Raw genomic sequence first — 17,041 nt, 5'->3', positions numbered from 1 at the left:
TGGCAAGGTCACGGCAGCTCTTTTCGTTGGCTGCCAAAATCGTGGGCGTGAGCGGCTGGCTCGAGCACCTTTCACTCTTTCCTAGGACTATGCCGTCAACTGCCACGTGATCACGTGGGAAAGGATCGTCAGCCACTTCGACATCTTTGCCTTCGGCCATTTCTGGGGCTGGGCCATGAAGGCCTTGTTGATCCGCAGCTACGGCCTCTGCTGGACCATCAGCATCACCTGGGAGCTCACGGAGGTAAGAGACGGCGCGAGCCTCGGCAGTGTGCACAGCCTTCCCGCACGCTCCCTGCCGGACACAACCTCCTCAATCTTCCCCTAAGGCCGCTGCCCACCTTGGGCTTCCTTTTGGCTTTCAAGCCTTGCATTGTTCGCTTTTCTCACACGAGTCTTTGTGTTTCCCTTTGTTCTGTTAGCATTCCGTCGTTTTCAGTGCCTGTTTTCTTCCTCAGACGCATGGGAAGTGCTGAATTGTTTTAGAGTCACCTACTCAGTGGGCAACAATAACAGCATATCCCTAAATACTTGCTTCATATCAGAAAGGTTAAAAGTTAAAAGTCAGCCATGGACGCAGCACCCCCGGACTTAGAAAAAGCAGACACTGCAAGGGTGGGCGGGGCAGGCACTGCCGTCAGGCTCCCAGTGAGGACTGAGTAGTGGTGAGGTTAGCAGAGACCAGGGTGGGGGAGGGGTGCTCATTCCCACTGTCCAGTGTGGGGGAGCGCGGTGGTGGTGAAGCATCACAGGGCATCCAGGACACTTGGCTGCTGGGACGTAGACCTCCTTTATGTCTGCGATCGCATCCCGTCCCACTTAATGCACAAAGGAGACGTTCTTGGCACACTGTTATCAAGATGAAACTTCGGGCACATGTTTATCATGTGATCTTTATACTGCTTTGAGTAATTATTCCAGAGAACAAAAGCTGGCCATGTGAACTTGATGCCAATCGTTGCCCTGGCCAAAGCTTAGAGGCATGTGTCCCTTAGAGATAGCTTCTATTCATGAGCTTATCACTTCACCTGGATCCCCATAAAGTCCATATTGTTGTATATCCCCGCAGTAACCTAGAGAAAGCCATGAATGTCCCCATTGCTCAAGTGGGAGAACCTGCGTTCAGAGCCTTGGTTCTCCCTCTTGCAAGCCGTCCATCATTCTGGAGGGTCATTGTTGATTCCAGCTCACAGCAACCCGATTGACAGAGCAGAGGGGCCCGCTGGCTTGGTTAGGCTAGCATCTTGTCCATGTCGGTTGCCAGATCTTTTCTCTTGTGAAGTGGCTGGGGGTTCAAATAACGGGCCTACCAGTAAGCAGCTCAGCACCTAACCATTGCTCTACCAGGGCTCCTTGAACACCTCTCCTTAATGATCTCACTCCAGTATCCATTCCTTCCGGACGCCTTCCCAATCCCTCCTTTCTTGTCACCCCTGAAACACCTGTCCCCATCCACCTTCCCTCATGTTGCTGGTCATCGGTTTCCACCTCCCTCACTTAGTCTCACTACCTGGCACATCCTGGGTGCTTAATGCAAGATCATCACCAGTTTGAACTCTCCTCCATACTGAAGGTCGAGGGTTCAAAACTACCAGCCACTCATCAGGAGGAGAAAGATTTACAGCCTTGGCAATCCAATGTATAAGATCGCTCTGAGTGAGCATGGACTGGAGGGCCATGGGTTTGGTTGTTTGTTTGTTTATTTGTTTGTGGGGAGTACGTTTCCTACATTATGTCATCAAGTTCAACATTTCTTTCTAATCATTTTATTGGGGGCTGATACAACTCTTACCCCAATCCATACATCCATCCATTGTGTCAAGCACATTTGCGCATTTGTTGCCATCATCATTCTCAAAACATTTGCTTTCTACTTGAGCCCTCATTTTCTCCTCCCTCCCCACGCCACTCCCTTACAAACCCATAATAATTTATGAATTATTATTATTTTGACATGTCTCACACCCCCTGCCGTCTCCTGCTTTTATGATTTATCATTGTTTTGCCTAAATAACTATGGGATGTTTTGAATGTGCACAAGCATGGAGGATTACATCAGTGCTTTGCTCAGGTGTGAAGACGGTGCTCCTCCTTGATCCTGGGCGAGTTCGCATTCTCCCGGGTCATTAAGTGATGGATAGTGTGTCTCAAGAGGCCCCATCATTTATTCAAGGACCCGTCGGAAAAGCAACAAAGAGCTGCGTAGATCAGTATTAGTTGAATTCCATCTGCAATACGGAGAAGAAGCAGCAGGTGTTTAGCCTCGCTTTTTTTTTGAGTGATAGTAACCTGGTTTTTGATGGAAGTTCCCATCTGATAGTCTTCGCTCCCTGAAGTTATTTGGACTTCACCCGATGTCAGCATCCTCTACGCTGTTTTCTGCATGTGCCCCTTCTGCCAGTCTTATGTCCTTGTCCCCTTAGTTTCTCATGTTTGCTTGCAAAAAGCTGTTGGCCTCTCCACAGACCTTGTTTCTTTTAATGCACTAGGGAAAAACGGAAATGTCAATCAACAGCTACTTCCAGAAGAGTGCTGTCCTGAAGAGAGAGGTTGTCTTTCTGTGTGGGACCATTGTTTCTGTTTACTCTTTACCAAGGTCGTCTTTTTCTGTGTTCTCAGCTGTTCTTCATGCATCTGCTGCCAAATTTTGCCGAGTGCTGGTGGGACCAAGTCATCCTGGACATCCTGTTATGCAATGGCGGTGGCATCTGGCTGGGCATGGTCGTGTGCCGGTTCCTCGAGATGAGGACCTACCACTGGGCCAGCTTCAAGTGAGTCGTCTCTGTGGACATTCGCCAGCAGTTCCTCACAGTGCATTTGCCCGTGCTTTCGCAGGGGCAGATTCACGGAGTCTAGTGTCTTTCTTTGCTAAGAAAGAAGAAGTCACTCGTTAGTCATCGAAATGAAATGAGGGTAAACGTAGTTTCAGGCATTCACCCTGAAAATGCTGCATCACCAATGGTGATTTCGCGCGCCCCCTCCCCCGCCATATATTCGGCGGAAGGTCCTAGCTCCCTCTTGATTCTCAAGTCCATCGCCTGGTTTATCCCCCCTGCCTCCCACCTGTGTTGCAGACTTCATGAGTGTCCCTCCTGGCCTCACACCGTTACGTTTGCAAGAACGTCCGGTGTATGATGTCATTCCCCTGGATGTTTTGCACCTTTTTTTTTTTTTTAAAGAATAAAGTGATCGGTCATGTACCCAGCAAGTGAGAGCCCTCTATCTACACCTTCCCAGCAAGCCAGGTTCTGAGTCTGAGCACACTGGGATTGACCCATGTTCCTCCTCCCATCTTTCCTGACTCATTCCTGTCACCTCTTCAGGAAGCCGCCTCTGGCTCCTTGGAGTAGTTGCACGTCCTTCCTGTTTCCACAGAGGGCAGTGCTTGATCCAGCCTTGCTGGGTCTGCCCTTCCACTTGACTGTGGCCAGAACCACACTGTGGAGGAAGAGGAAGGGAGCCACAGGAGTGACAGTACAAGGCATGGTTGTTTTCATTGAGGTCCAAACTGCATTGTGAGCATTTTCCCACATCAGTAAATATTCTGATAAAGTAGAAATTTAAAGGGCTTCTTCACATCCCAGTTGGTTCCTTTTTGTTTCAGTTTTTTGTTTTGATGAAAAAAGAACATGTGCTTCCCTGATCTTGTTGTTGTTGATAAAGCCTTAGAATGAGATGATGCTAGTGGGTTGCCAGCCATATAGTCAGACATTCAAAACCAGTGGCTGCTCCAAGGGAGGAAGGCGAGGCTCTCTACTCCCATAAGGGGATACGGTCTGGGAAACCCACAGGGGCAGTTCTACCCTATCTACAGGGTTGCTCTGAGTTGGCATCAACTTCATGGCAGGGAGTTTGGATTTTTTTTGTACACACTATTACTTTCCAAGTAGATACATGTCTGTTTCATCATCCTCTTATTTTTCTCCGGAAACAGCTAGTGGGTTTGAACTGCTGACCTTGCCGTTAGCAGTCCAGCAAGTAACCCATTACACCGCTGCCAAGGCTCCTTCATCGTCCTCTTAATCTGTAGTTTTTAACCTTTCTTAGGTTTGTTCACACATAATATCGTGTGAGAACAGAACTCTCCTCTCTCCTGGGTGCTTTTTATGGATGAAGGACATTACCACTGCCTTCTAAATACGAGTTGTAATCTGTACAGAAGGCTAAAATCCTTGATCTTCATCAGCTAGTGCCTCAAGTCCTCACTGTCAGCAAGCAAGGTTGTGTCATGTGCATGCTGCAGGTCGTTACTAAGACTTTCTCTAAGCCTGATGCCACACTGGTCTTCACGTAGTCCAGCTTCTCTGGTGACTTGCTCGGCACACAGACTGAACAATACGGTGAGAGGAAACAGCTTCCCTGATTTTAAGCCATGCAGTGATCCCTTGTTCTGTCCACACAACTGCCTGTCGGTCCGTGCACAGGTTCTGAACGAGCACAGTGAAATGTTCCAGGATTCCCATTCTTCTCAAGGTTCGTTGCTGTTGTTTTATTGGGGCTCGTACAACTCTTATCACAAGCCACACATTCTTCTCAAGGTTATCCACGGTTTATTGTTCTCTGCTTCGAGCCAAGATCCTTGTGACATCAGCCCCGATATCCCTATTCCTGCTCTGAATCTGTCTGTGTGCTGTTGCAACTGTTATTGGACGATCTTAAGGAACAGTTTACTGGTGTGCGATACCAGTGATAATGTTCTGTAGTTCGAGCATTGTGTTGGCTCACCTTTCTTTGCAATGGGCACAGATAGGGGTATCTTCCAATCGATAGGCCAGGTAGCCTTCTTACCGATTTCCTGCCACAGACAGGTGAGTGCTTCAGATGCTTCCTCAGCTTTCGGAACCATTTCCTGGAGCCTTGGTTTCTGTTAATGCTTTCAGTGCAGCTTGAACCTTCTTCAACACCACTGGTTCTTGCTCGTGTGTCACCTCCTGAAATGGTAGACGATGGGCTGGTTCTTTCTGGTAACATGATTCTGCGTATCCTTTCCATCTTCTCTTGACGCTTCCAGAATCATTTACTATTTGGCCTGTAGAATCATTCAGAATGGAAACTCGAGGCCTGAATTTTTCTTGACTTCTTTCAGGTACAGATACCCTGCGTGTGCTCTTCCCTTTTGGTGGTCTAATTTAGGTCTTTGCACATTTCCTTATACTCTTTGGCTTTGTCTTCCCAAGCTGCCCTATGGAATTCTCTTTCTTTTATAAAGAGATTTATAAATTTAATTAAGGGCTCATACAACTCTTATCACAATCCATACATACATCAATTGTGTAAAGCATATCTGTACATTCATTGCCCTCCTCATTTTCAAAGCATTTGCTCTCCGCTTAAGCCCTTTGCATCAGGTCCTCTTTTTTTCCCTTCCCTCCCTGCTCCCCCCTCCTTCATGAGCCCTTGATAATTTATAAATTATTATTTTGTCATGTCTTGCCCTGTCCGACGTCTCCCTTCACCCCCTTTTCTGTTGTGTGTCCCCCAGGGAGGAGGTCACATGTAGATCCTTGTAATCGGTCCCTCTTTCCTATGGAATTTTCTATTCAGCTTCTTGACTGCATCCTTTTGTCCATTTAGCTGCTCTATGATTAACAGAAAGTTTCAGAGTCTCTTCTGACAGCCACTTTGAGAAATCTCTTTCCTGTCTTTTTAATGACCGTTCCCTCTTTCCATGAATGATGGTCTTGATGTCCTTCCACAGCTCGTCAGGTCTTCGGTCATTAGTGTTCCATGAGTTAAATGTTCTTGAGATGTTCTTAAAATTCAGGATAGACTCAAGGTGATATTTTGGCTCTTGTGGACTCATTTTCATTGTCTTCGGCTTTATCCTGTATTTGCATGTGAGCAGTTGGTGGTCTGTCCCACAGTCTGCCCCTGGTCTGGTTTTAGATGCTGATAGTTGCGTTTCTCCAACAGTTTGATCAGTGTATTCCTTCTAGGGAAGTCCCTGTGTATGTAGTCGCCTTTCGTGTTGTTGAAAAAAGGTGTTTGCTGTGAATAAGTCGTTGGTTTTGCAAAATTTTATCATGTGATCTCCAGCTTCGTTTCTGTCAAGACCGTATTTTCCAACTAGTGTTGCTTCCTCTTTGTTTCGAACTTTGGCATTCCAGTCACCAGCAACTATCAGTGCATCTTGACCGCATGTCTGATCAATTTCCACTGACGTCGTTGAAAGAGTTCTTCAATTTCTCTAGCACTGGCTTTTATGGTTGGTGCATAAATTTAATTGACTGGATTTCAGTGAAGGCGGATAGATAGAATCCGATTCCAGAGAGCATTGGGATGTACTTTATGAAGGATTTAGCAAGATCCTTCCTGACATTGAATGCCACGATTGCGTTGTTCCCAGCGTAGTAAATCGTGTGATCTGAAAATGGCCGATTTCAGTCCATTTAGACTCACTGAGGCCTGGATATTGATCTTGTTGTGTTCCGTTTCATTTCTGACCATCTCCAATGTTCCTGAATTCATACTTTTGCACATTGTAAGTTCTAGTCATTACAAGATTTTGCTATCTTGTGCCTTGGAAAAAGCTGCCCTGTGTCTTAGATTTCGGCTTCCCCCAGCAAGCACTCCAGGTCCGGGTCTGCGTGCAGGGCGAGGCTCCGCAGCCAACTGCTCTCACTCAGTTTGACTCTTCCCATTTGTGAGGTGCATGAGTGCACCTTGCTGTCTTAGGGCTCTGCGGATTTTACTCTGCTTTCTGGGATTAAAACTAAGAAAGGTTGAAGACCACTGTTCATCCACCCAAATTTGATCACATCTTTAGGGAAGAAAGAAGGTAAAGAAAAGCCGTGGATACATTTAGTGATCAGGAGCCTGGTAACCCAGAGGCTGAGCATTCAGCTCTGTAAGAACTGACCCAGGGGTCTGCTCACATGAAGCTTACTGCCCAGGGACCCATGGGGCAGTTGGGCTCCGCCACACAAGGTCTCTCTGAGACGGCACGCCAGTCTCGGGACCAGGACACATCTTTACTTCCCTGGCTTCCTAGCACACCTCCTGCCTCAGGGCCCGCTCACAGCCTTGCAGGCGCCCACACTGCGCCAAGGCTGGCTCCAGGCCATGACATTGAGTGTCTCTCAGCTGCTTGCTTTGTAACCAGCTCTCAGTTGAAGACGGTTGCTGCCCTGCAGTGACAGGCCCTCTGAGGACAAGGACAGGTCATGTTGCACCTGTCATCCTGTGGTGATGATCACTCATCGTCCATTCCCCCCACCCCACCAAACACACGCAAGGAGTGAGGGGTGAGCAAACAGCAAGGCCGGTGCGGGAGAGAGGAATCCGCTTGTTCTGAGCAGTCATTACACTGCCATCAGTGCTGTCTCTGTTCTTTGGTTTTTTGCCCAGCAGTTTTACTGTAAAGTAATTAACATATCATATAATGCAGTCATTCGGTCATATCAAGGAGCATTGCACAATCACCCCACATCAGTTTTTTTGTTTTTGAACAGTCCTCTTCCCGTGGTAGAATTGCTTCCAAGATGAGTTGAGCAATCACAGTCCGTTCTAGGGCACCTTCCCCTCCCATCGTCTTCACTAGCCGCTCCCAAGGCCTCCATACCCTCTCGATCATACCCCCCCCTCCCCAATCCCTGTGTGCCCTATGGCCCCTTGTACCAGTTATTCTCCTGATTAGCGCGTGCGCTCCTCCTGTGCTTCACGGGAGGAGACCCAACGGAAAGCAATAAAAAGCAAACATGCACTAAGGTGGTAAGGGGTAAACATGTAAGCGTTACAGACAAAGATACAAATACCGTGTCAGGAGGGACAGCCCCTCAACAACATTCAGAAAGGCAGGGAAGAACGTCTGTCATGGAACCAGCAAGAGGTACTTGTTCCCCGAGCATGCTCAGCTGCCATCGACTGGCCAGGCATCAGAGTGGACCTAGCAAAATCGAGATTACAGTGGTCTCTGCCAGACAGTAAGGCTGATCGAGGCGCTTGTCTGGCTAGAGCTGATCTGCCAGTGGCATAGTCTGACCAGGTAGTCTGCAGATGGGTTTGGGGTTCCCACCGTCCCCCATAATCTTCCACAAATTGGGTGATCATAATTTTTGCTCTCATGCTTTTCTCCTCACCATATTCAAATTGTGTAATGGTCGTCTTTGGATCACACAAGCTGTGTGCTTCTTCCATGTGGACTTAGTTGACACCTTGCTTAGCTGGCTGCTTGTTTGAATGCAAGCCTTGAAGACCCCAGAAACTCTTAGGATTGGTAGCTGGGCACCATCTGCTTTCGTCACCACACGTTGCTGTGGCGTCCTTGTCTTCAGTGATCCGTTCACGAAGGTGAGTGCGCAGCACGGCCACGATGTACAAACTAATGACTCTTCAGTTGGAGCTAGGATTTAGTGCGAGTCCAAAATTCATTCCTGGATCTGTGCCTTTTTAAGGATTTTGCTGTAACTTGGGAGCCAATTCCATAAGTCTTATCATCCTCTGCTCCAATCCGTCGGTGCAGCCTGTGTTCCCTGTCTGTGCATTTCCCCCTCTCTCCTTTTCCCCTTTTCCTTCTCTGGGTTCTCACCGGAGCCCTCCTGGTCTTACAGGGACATTCACACGACCACGGGGAAGATCAAGCGCGCCGTGCTACAGTTCACCCCTGCGAGCTGGACCTACGTTCGCTGGTTCGACCCCAAGTCTTCATTCCAGAGAGTGGCTGGCATCTATCTTTTCATGATCATCTGGCAGGTATTTTTATTTTTAGGATGCCCAGAGCTAGCAAAAGAAAAAATCTGCTAAAAGAGAATTTACAGTTCATATTACCTTGCTTTGCATGACGCCTCCATTCGCGTTTCCCAAAGCGGGCACGGCTGTCTCTGGATGGGGCGGTGGGGGAGTTGGGGTGGGTGTAGAGGGGAGGCGTGCTGTAAAACCAGATGCCTGCGGTTTATCCTGGATTATGGGCTAGCGCGTAAAACTTCAATTATTTATTGTACTTTCAGCCATTTTATTGGGGACTCTTTCCCCTATCTTACAATTCTTTGGTTCGGTCACATCAGGCAGAGACGCACAGTCACCACAGTCATCCGTTTGAGAGCACCGTCTTTGTTCTGTGCCCCTCGTTTATAGTAGTCTGGTTTTAATTGCCAGGAGGGCGCTGAGTACTTTTTTTTTCTTCCCCCCTGATAAGGGGGCTGTAGGCCAACTAAGTCTGGGACTTAAGAGCTGGACGCTTTGGGAGATGCACTGTCCGCTCCCCAGCTGGCTCCCAGGGGAATGGAAGCGATGTGACAGCAAAGGTCTGTCTTCTCTGTGAGGACATTTTAAAACCAAGGTCTTTGAATGGCGAATTACAGGCCAAAGTCACTGGGGAAAAGCAGCACCCTGAAGTTCTGTTCCGCCCCACCCCTCGATGTGTCTGTCTGCGGCTTGTTAGGGTGACTGGTTGCAGGGCTCCAGGGACCAGTCAATGGACCACTTTGGCTGACGTGGCCATCACGCTCAGTGTTCAGCATTCAAAGTCCTATCTCAGCCAGTACCACCCCGGGTGCTTCACAGAAAGCCAAATAGAGAAGCCGCTGATGCCCAAGGGAGGAGCCATGGTGGCACCTCCAGGGGAGCATTGGGCTGCTAACTGCAAGGTCAGTGGTTCAAACCCACCAGCTGCTCCTCGGGAAAGACGAGGCTGCCTGCTTCTGTAGAGATTTATAGCTTTGGCGATGCTGTGTAGGTTCGCACTGAGTTGCAGCTACTCAGCAGCAGTGGGTTTGGTCTGGTTTGGGTGCAGCCTCAGGACCGTGAGAATTTTCGTCTTCTGAGTCATGCAGGGTGTTGTCAGCAGCAGCTAGCTGTAGTTCCCTGCCGCAGACATTACTGAAGTAGTTCCGGCACGAAGGACCGAGGGAAGGGACGCTCATCCCCCTGGAGCCAGACTTCTTCCTGATGGCTTTACAGCTCGTGGAGGGGAAGAGAAGCCAGCACGTGCCTGAAGGGGCTGGATGAATTGTTAGAAATGACAGCTCGAGCATGTGGGCGCTCAGTCCCAGCGTGCGGGGGCACCAGCTCTGTGCCACGCTGATGGCAGAGACTCTTCCTTATCCGCACGTGGTGGGTAACATGACCAACTTAATAAGCAGAGAGTACGTAACAGAAATGTTTACGCGTATTTGGCTTGGAGAAGTCTTCCTTGATCCAAGGGGGCAGTAAGTGCATCGGGACCAAGCTTTTCCGTATCAGGGCACGTGCCAGGGCAGGTGTAAGTTCTCCTTGAGTTTTCGAACAGTCAGGAGGAGCAGCTGGCCAAGGAGAGACAGGGTCTCAGTGTGAGTTGGTAACGCAGGCAGCATGCCACCTCTGCGTGGGCGTGAACTTGCCTCGTGACCAACTTCCCCTGTGCAGCAGGAACTGGTGGCCTGTTTTTCATCTCCTGCCTTTGAAGTCAGTGCTCTCAGAGGTTTGATGTCCTTGAGCCGACCTTGACCTCGCTGCAGTTCCGCTCTGAAAGGCCTGGGGTCCCAGGACTCTACTGCCACTGTTTTGCTTGGGGCTGGACTCTTTGTCCAGTGACTCTGTGTGCTCCACCCACAACCCCAGCACCACCCGAGGGCCTGTTGTGAACACCGTACTGGTTTTCAGTTAGTTTAGATCGCCACCCTTGGAAGGGCTGCAATTGCCGTGACCATACCGGTGAGGACTGTCCATTGAGAGGACTGACTGAGCCTGGCTTAGCCGGAAGTACCAGGTTAACAAATCTCTCTCTCTCCCTCTCTCTCAGCTGACAGAGTTGAACACCTTCTTCTTGAAACACATCTTCGTTTTCCAAGCCAGTCATCCACTGAGCTGGTGCAGAATCCTCTTTATCGGGGGCATCACGGCTCCCACAGTGAGGTAACTCTGAGCAGGCCGGCCACTGTTGGGGGGGTGACCAGCTTCATAGGCTTCTCCTCCCCAAGGGCCCCTGAGAAGCCCGTCTAAAGGATTACGCAGAGTCCCTGGATAGCGCAGACCGCTACGCAGGTGCTCTGTTGCCCACGGGAAGATTGGTGGTTGGCGTCAGCCCAGAGGCTTGGTGAAAGCAGGGCGTGGCGATCTACTTCTGGGGACCCAAAGGAGCGCAGGTCTGCCTACTTGGAATATCAGCTTCACCGGCTCACGTGTAGGAGAGACTGCATTGTCTCGCGTACTTTCTAAATACTAATTTCTAGAAAACGGAATAAACCTGTTGCCCTGGAGTCACTTCCCACTCGTGCCGCCGACCCTGTGCGTGTAGAACTTTGCTCCGTGGGGTTTTTAAACGGGAAGTCTCTTCCCAGGTGCCCGTGGTGGGCGGGCTTGAACCTGTAGCCTTTCCACCCAAGCACACAAATCCTTAGTTAGCATCACCCACACGAGCACTCCTTATGTGGATGACGTGTGGAAATTAAAAGGGTTTTGATCTGTTGGGTTAGATAGTAAGTAGGTACTATTAACGTTACTTTTATCAGTTTTTTCACGTGGCTCCTGGATAATTTAAAGTTGTGCGTGTGGCTCACATCTTGCATGTAGACTCTTTCTGTTGGGCAGCGCTGCTCTCGGCCTTTAAATGCCGTGCCATAGCCGCTTTGTTCTGACTGGTCGGTAGCATTTAAAATCAGCGGCCTTCAGCCACCAACTGCCTCTTCTGCCACGAGGCCAGAAACCCGGCCTGTTCACACATCCTGTAGAAGAGTTCTGATCCACAGGGGGACGAGGGAACAGAAGTGCAGATAGGAGAGTCTAGGCCTTCTGACGCCATGCAGGCGGGATGAACCCACCATGCTATTACCCTGCGATTCTCTGAACCCGGGCCATACCGATCCCCGGAAGCATCTTTCACCCAAGCAGCAGTGTAGCTCCGCTGGTAAAGCTGGTGTGGCTGAGCATTGCACCCTCAGCGAGCCATCTCTAGGCATCAGCAGCCGCTCGAAAGGATGGATGAAGAGGATGCTCCTGGGGAGGAGCAGGACAGAGGATGGGACTGGTCCCAGAAACTCAGACAATAGAGTCCGTCTCACTGAATTGTACCTGTAGAAAGCGTTTAGTTAGTGGATGTGGTATATTTTCTAAAGCAGTAACAAAATAAGGTACTGAGAAAGACGGGGCACAGAGAAAACGCGGGCATTCAGTGACTGAAGGGCAGGCGGAGTCGTTCGGAGAGTCAAGCTCCTGAGTCCGAGCAGTCACTGTTGTCCTGGAGAGACCTCAGGAGCCACCTCTGTAGGAAGGACTCTGCTCAGGGCCCTGGGGAGTGGGGGCGGGGTGTCTGCAATCTTCCTCTTCATCCTGCTCCCCTCCGCCCTGCCCTCTGTCTCAAACCCTTAACCCCTGATAGGAATGTTTGGGCAGACACTCGGCGCTCGGCTCCCGTAACAAGGCTAGACCAGGCAGCCTCAGCCCTGGAGCCCGGCAGAGTCAAGCTTTCTAGTTGCTTTGTCCACATTGCTCGCTGTCCCACGGAAGCACGTCGGTGTGTTCCCGAGGAAGCGCTCACTGCATTCTCATTCTGTGTCCCTGCAGGCAGTACTACGCGTACCTGACGGACACGCAGTGCAAGCGTGTGGGGACCCAGTGCTGGGTGTTCGGGTGAGTAGCAGTTCTCTGGAGATAGGTGAACAAGGCTCGATGCGGTTGCTTTATATACCACTCTTTTATCACATTCGCCTTTCACACACAAGTTTAGAAAAGGTGCAGTTAACACCCCAATGTCTAACCCACCCAGCTCCCAGGGCTCCTTACGTCAAAACCCCCCAATCCAGACTCACCGCCATTGAATCGCTTCCGACATAAATGACCCTTTAGGACAGCGTAGAACTGACCCTGTGGACTTTGAGGCTGTAACTCTTCATGGGAATAGAAAATCTCGTCTTACATGGAGTGGCTGGTGCTTTCGAACTGCAGGCCTATGGGTAGGGGCCCGCACATGACTGCTATGCCACCAGGGCGCCTCAACAGCAGCTTGCTCCGGGCCAGTATAATTTTCCTTTTCCAAAGGTAATTATGGTAGGGCCATGATGTATTGTCTTTCTCTAAATGCAATTGTTGTATCTTCATATGCTAATTAATTAGGAAGTTTAATTCCCAAGTTCAGTGGGCAACCCTTGTTAGCAGATCGGCTCAGTGATATCTTGCTTAAACACCAATACGTTGCAGTCCCGTTTAGGAACCAGCTTTGCAGAGATACCCGGCACTCAGGTACCTTGGGAGGGAGGTCCGCAATTGGGTCAAGGTTCTAAATGAGAGTTTCTCCAACTGGGTCATACTGCTCCCTCGAAGCACTGGAACAACCCTGGGGGCGGTGAAAGTCGATAGCTCCCCAGGATCAGGGGCTGTGGCCTGTGATAGAGAAGTTTGCCGTTGTGCTCAGGAAGGTTTTCTGATGGGGAGGTAGGTAGGCCACATAAATTTGGGAACCTCTGCTCTAAATGCAGAAAGACGATACAAAGGAAATTCAATGGAAACTTGAAGTAAGAAGACACAACAGATCCTTTCATCAGATTTTTATTTTTCCAAATAACATTTTTTCTTCAATGAAGAACTAAGAGTTTATGTAAAAGAATATGTTGCTGTTAGTGGTCATGCAGTGAATTCCAACTTGTGGCAGCTTCATAGAGAACCAAGTCCCCCAATAGCTGCATGATTTTCTGTCTGTCAGGCTCGTGGTTACAGCCACTGTCTGTTTCGCGTGCCTTCCGGCGGTCTCTGGAGGCTCATCTGCCGGCACGGTGTCTCACCAGCTTGTCTAGTTGGGAGCTCTGCTGGATCCCGTGTCTCATGAGTGACCCGCTGGTCTCACGAAATGCCGATGGCCAAACTCAAGCCACCACAGGAGGCGAGCCGACCGGTCGGTGCTGGGTGCGGTCAGCTCTCTTTTGACTCGCAACATCCTGGGACGGAATGAAACGGCTCTGTGGGTTTTCTTGGCTGTCATCTTTGGGGACACAAGTCGCCAGATCCTAGCTCCCATGGAGCCTCGGGCTGGGTTTGAACTCGACTTCCTGCTCCCAGCCCAGCCTTTCACCCTTGTGTCACCATAGAAACCAAAGATCACCCACCCCCCCAGCCAACCCCGGAAAGAAAATTGCTAACATGTCAGTGCCCCTCGTGCCGTGTGTGTGTGTGTGTGTGTGTGTACACAAATGCACGCAACCACCCAGGACCCAAGCCCATGTTCTAGACTCTGAAGCTCCAAAAGCTATAGTCTTAAAGGATAAAAATTCTTGGTGCTTAGGTTTAGGCGGATCTTTTGTTCCCGTTTCCCTAGAATACAGAGGGTCTTTGTTGTCTGCCTTATAAACTCTGGTCTCAGCTGGTTTTTCCTCCCAGAGTGACTGCGGTCGACAGGTGATAAGATGGGCTCAGTTCCCTTTATCTAACGAGAGGGAATTTCTCTCATTAAATTTCATTTCTCAGGCACCAAGCAGCAGAGACTGCCCCCTCCTACCCCACCCCACCCCCCACGGGGCTGGGACATGGTGGTGGTAATAGAAAGCAAGGCTGCCCGAGGGCCCTTCCCACCAGGCCTTTGCTTCGCTACCAAAGCCGTTGGCGAGGTCTTCATCCCAGTGCTTGACGAGATTCCCCACAGTGGGAGAAATGGCCGAGCCAAAGAGGCCCACAGCGGCAGCAGGAAACAGGGCCTTATCAGAAAATGATTAGAGTGAAATAAAACCCAGACCAGCCATCACTTGGCTTATTTACCGTGCTTAGGATTGGAGAGGGCCCAGAAGAGAGACGTCAAGATGAATGGGTCTGTGGAGGACTAGTGGGCACGGCGCAGACACAAACTGCCCGTGTAAATCAGGCATGCCATGCCAACGGGCCTATGGAGGGTGTGCACCTTGTACACGGCTGCCCCCTGCTGGTCAGAGGGCCGAGAAGCTGGAGGCCCCAGTCTCCCCTCCCCTTGACCTCAGCTCTACCTATATGTCCCCACTCCTGCTCACCTGCGTCAGCTTTACCCCTGCCTCCCTCCATCCTTATCCCCACCCCTCAAAACAGGACTGGCTTCAGCATGATTGTGGTTCTAAAGTTGTGGCGCTGTGAGAGAGAATAGGCAGGACTGACCCAGATGTGGTGGCTTTGGCTTTCCTGAGCCCTGCCCTTTGCCCTTTGGGAGGTGGCAAGGAGGAGCAGGGGGAGGGTCAGTTAGGATCTCCTGATGTCTATTGTCACACCCTCCACACCAGTCTTGTCTCCTGAAGAGAGCATTTATCCTGGGCAAACATTATACCGCCAGCATCTGTGCTGGTTCTTAGCTGATGGAACTAAATATGAGCTCGCAGTGTGGTCCCCGACAGCTGCTTCCTGGACCTACGCTCTTAATCCTTTAGCACTTAACATGTCATGCATGGCAGAGATAGGCCACGGTCCAGTTGGAAAGCAGAGTCCCCCGCCCTCTCCACCCCTGCCCCCAGGGAGAAAGGAGAGGCATGAAGGAGGTGCCTGCTTCTCACAGGGGCCATAGCACCGGGGAGGGGAGGACCATGGCTTCGGGTTCAGACCCACCACTCTTAAACTGTATGCGGCTGGCATGAAGACTAACAGCAGCCTCAAGCGCTCTACGCTTGCAGGCTGTGTCGTTTCTTTTTGTTCACTGCACCTGCCTAGAACAGATCTCGCTCCGGAAACTCCACTGGGGAGAGCTACCCACACATTTGCTGATGGCAGTACATTTGTATCTGCCAGTGGCTTGCAAGGAGGGGGTGGGGTGCTGAGCCTCTCTGTCGTAGGGAGCGTCTGTAAGTACACCTAGAGCCAGGGGCACGGTTCCACTGGGGAGCGTCTATAAGTACACCTAGAGCAAGGGGCACGGTTCCACTGGGGAGCGTCTATAAGTACACCTAGAGCAAGGGGCACGGTTCCACTGGGGAGCGTCTATAAGTACACCTAGAGCAAGGGGCACGGTTCCACTGGGGAGCGTCTGTAACTACACCTAGAGCCAGGGGCACGGTTCCACTGGGGAGCGTCTGTAAGTACACCTAGAGCCAGGGGCACGGTTCCACTGGGGAGCGTCTATAAGTACACCTAGAGCAAGGGGCACGGTTCCACCGGGGAGCATCTGTAAGTACACCTAGAGCCAGGGGCACGGTTCCACTGGGGAGCGTCTGTAAGTACACCTAGAGCCAGGGGCACGGTTCCACTGGGGAGCGTCTGTAACTACACCTAGAGCCACGGGCACGGTTCCACGTAGGGCAAGGAACACCTGAAGCTGAGTCGCATGAAAGCACTATTCTTATATGCAGTTTGAGATCAAGGCCCCACCCCACTGGACTGGTCGGCAGTCCAGACGCACCATCCCCTCCAAAGGAGAAAGATGAGGCTGTCTGCTCCTGTAGACTGCCATTCTGGAGGGCCTACGTGGGGTGCTGGGGGTTGGAGTCGACTCTATGCCAGTGAGTTTGGCTCTTTGGGGATATTCTTTCTCCCACGGTACAGTCCCATAGGAAAACCTCAGCAGCTGCGGGAATGCCAAGTAGCCGCCTCCCCTGTGGGCACCGTGGACTTCCCTGCACTCAGGGTTCATGGTCCAGGCCACACGTGGCAGCTTCTCTCTGCTGGGCCACCAGCGGGGTGCGAGGAAGGAAGAGTTAATTCTTAAAAATAGCATTCATTGTTTCTGTAGGAGGTACAGTGGACTAGACCAGGGGTCGGCAAACTTTGGAGATGCACGAGCCAGTCCTGGCCCTCACAACAATTGGAAAGCCATTGGAGAGCTGCAAATACATTTTTACAAACAAATGAAACCAGTATCTGAGTCACATTCTTGAGAATTTTTCAGTTTCCAGAGACCCACGGCCGTTCTGAAAGAGCCGGACTAGAAGGGTGTCATTCTCGGGTGCATGCTACGTGGGGACGGTGCAGAAATGTTCTAGGCAGTGGGCCTTCACCGCAACTGAGGCATAGTTCTGGTCATCTGTACCCGGGAAGGTGGGTGAACTGCCACAATTAAACCTCTTGTCCTGTTTCACTAGGGTCATTGGCTTCCTGGAAGCTATTGTTTGCATAAAATTTGGGCAAGATCTCTTCTCCAAGACTCAAATACTCTATGTTGTGCTTTGGCTTCTTTGTGTGGTAAGTCATT

General features: G+C 50.5%; 1 protein-coding gene across 1 annotated transcript in view; it reads left to right on the top strand.

Annotated features, from left to right (window-relative positions):
* Positions 1-17,041, top strand: part of PTDSS1 (phosphatidylserine synthase 1) — a 60,996-nt gene that overhangs the window by 35,343 nt on the left and 8,612 nt on the right. Inside the window, exons 5-10 of the mRNA XM_075549463.1 lie at positions 86-244; positions 2,620-2,771; positions 8,550-8,691; positions 10,718-10,830; positions 12,478-12,543; positions 16,932-17,031. Of these exons, the coding sequence (XP_075405578.1) occupies positions 86-244; positions 2,620-2,771; positions 8,550-8,691; positions 10,718-10,830; positions 12,478-12,543; positions 16,932-17,031 (732 nt within the window). The remainder of the gene's footprint in view (positions 1-85; positions 245-2,619; positions 2,772-8,549; positions 8,692-10,717; positions 10,831-12,477; positions 12,544-16,931; positions 17,032-17,041) is intronic.

The sequence above is a fragment of the Tenrec ecaudatus genome, chromosome 5 (assembly GCF_050624435.1).
Source record: "Tenrec ecaudatus isolate mTenEca1 chromosome 5, mTenEca1.hap1, whole genome shotgun sequence".
In the NCBI taxonomy this organism is placed as follows: Eukaryota; Metazoa; Chordata; class Mammalia; order Afrosoricida; family Tenrecidae; genus Tenrec; species Tenrec ecaudatus.
This window is presented reverse-complemented; position numbering and strand designations above follow the sequence as displayed.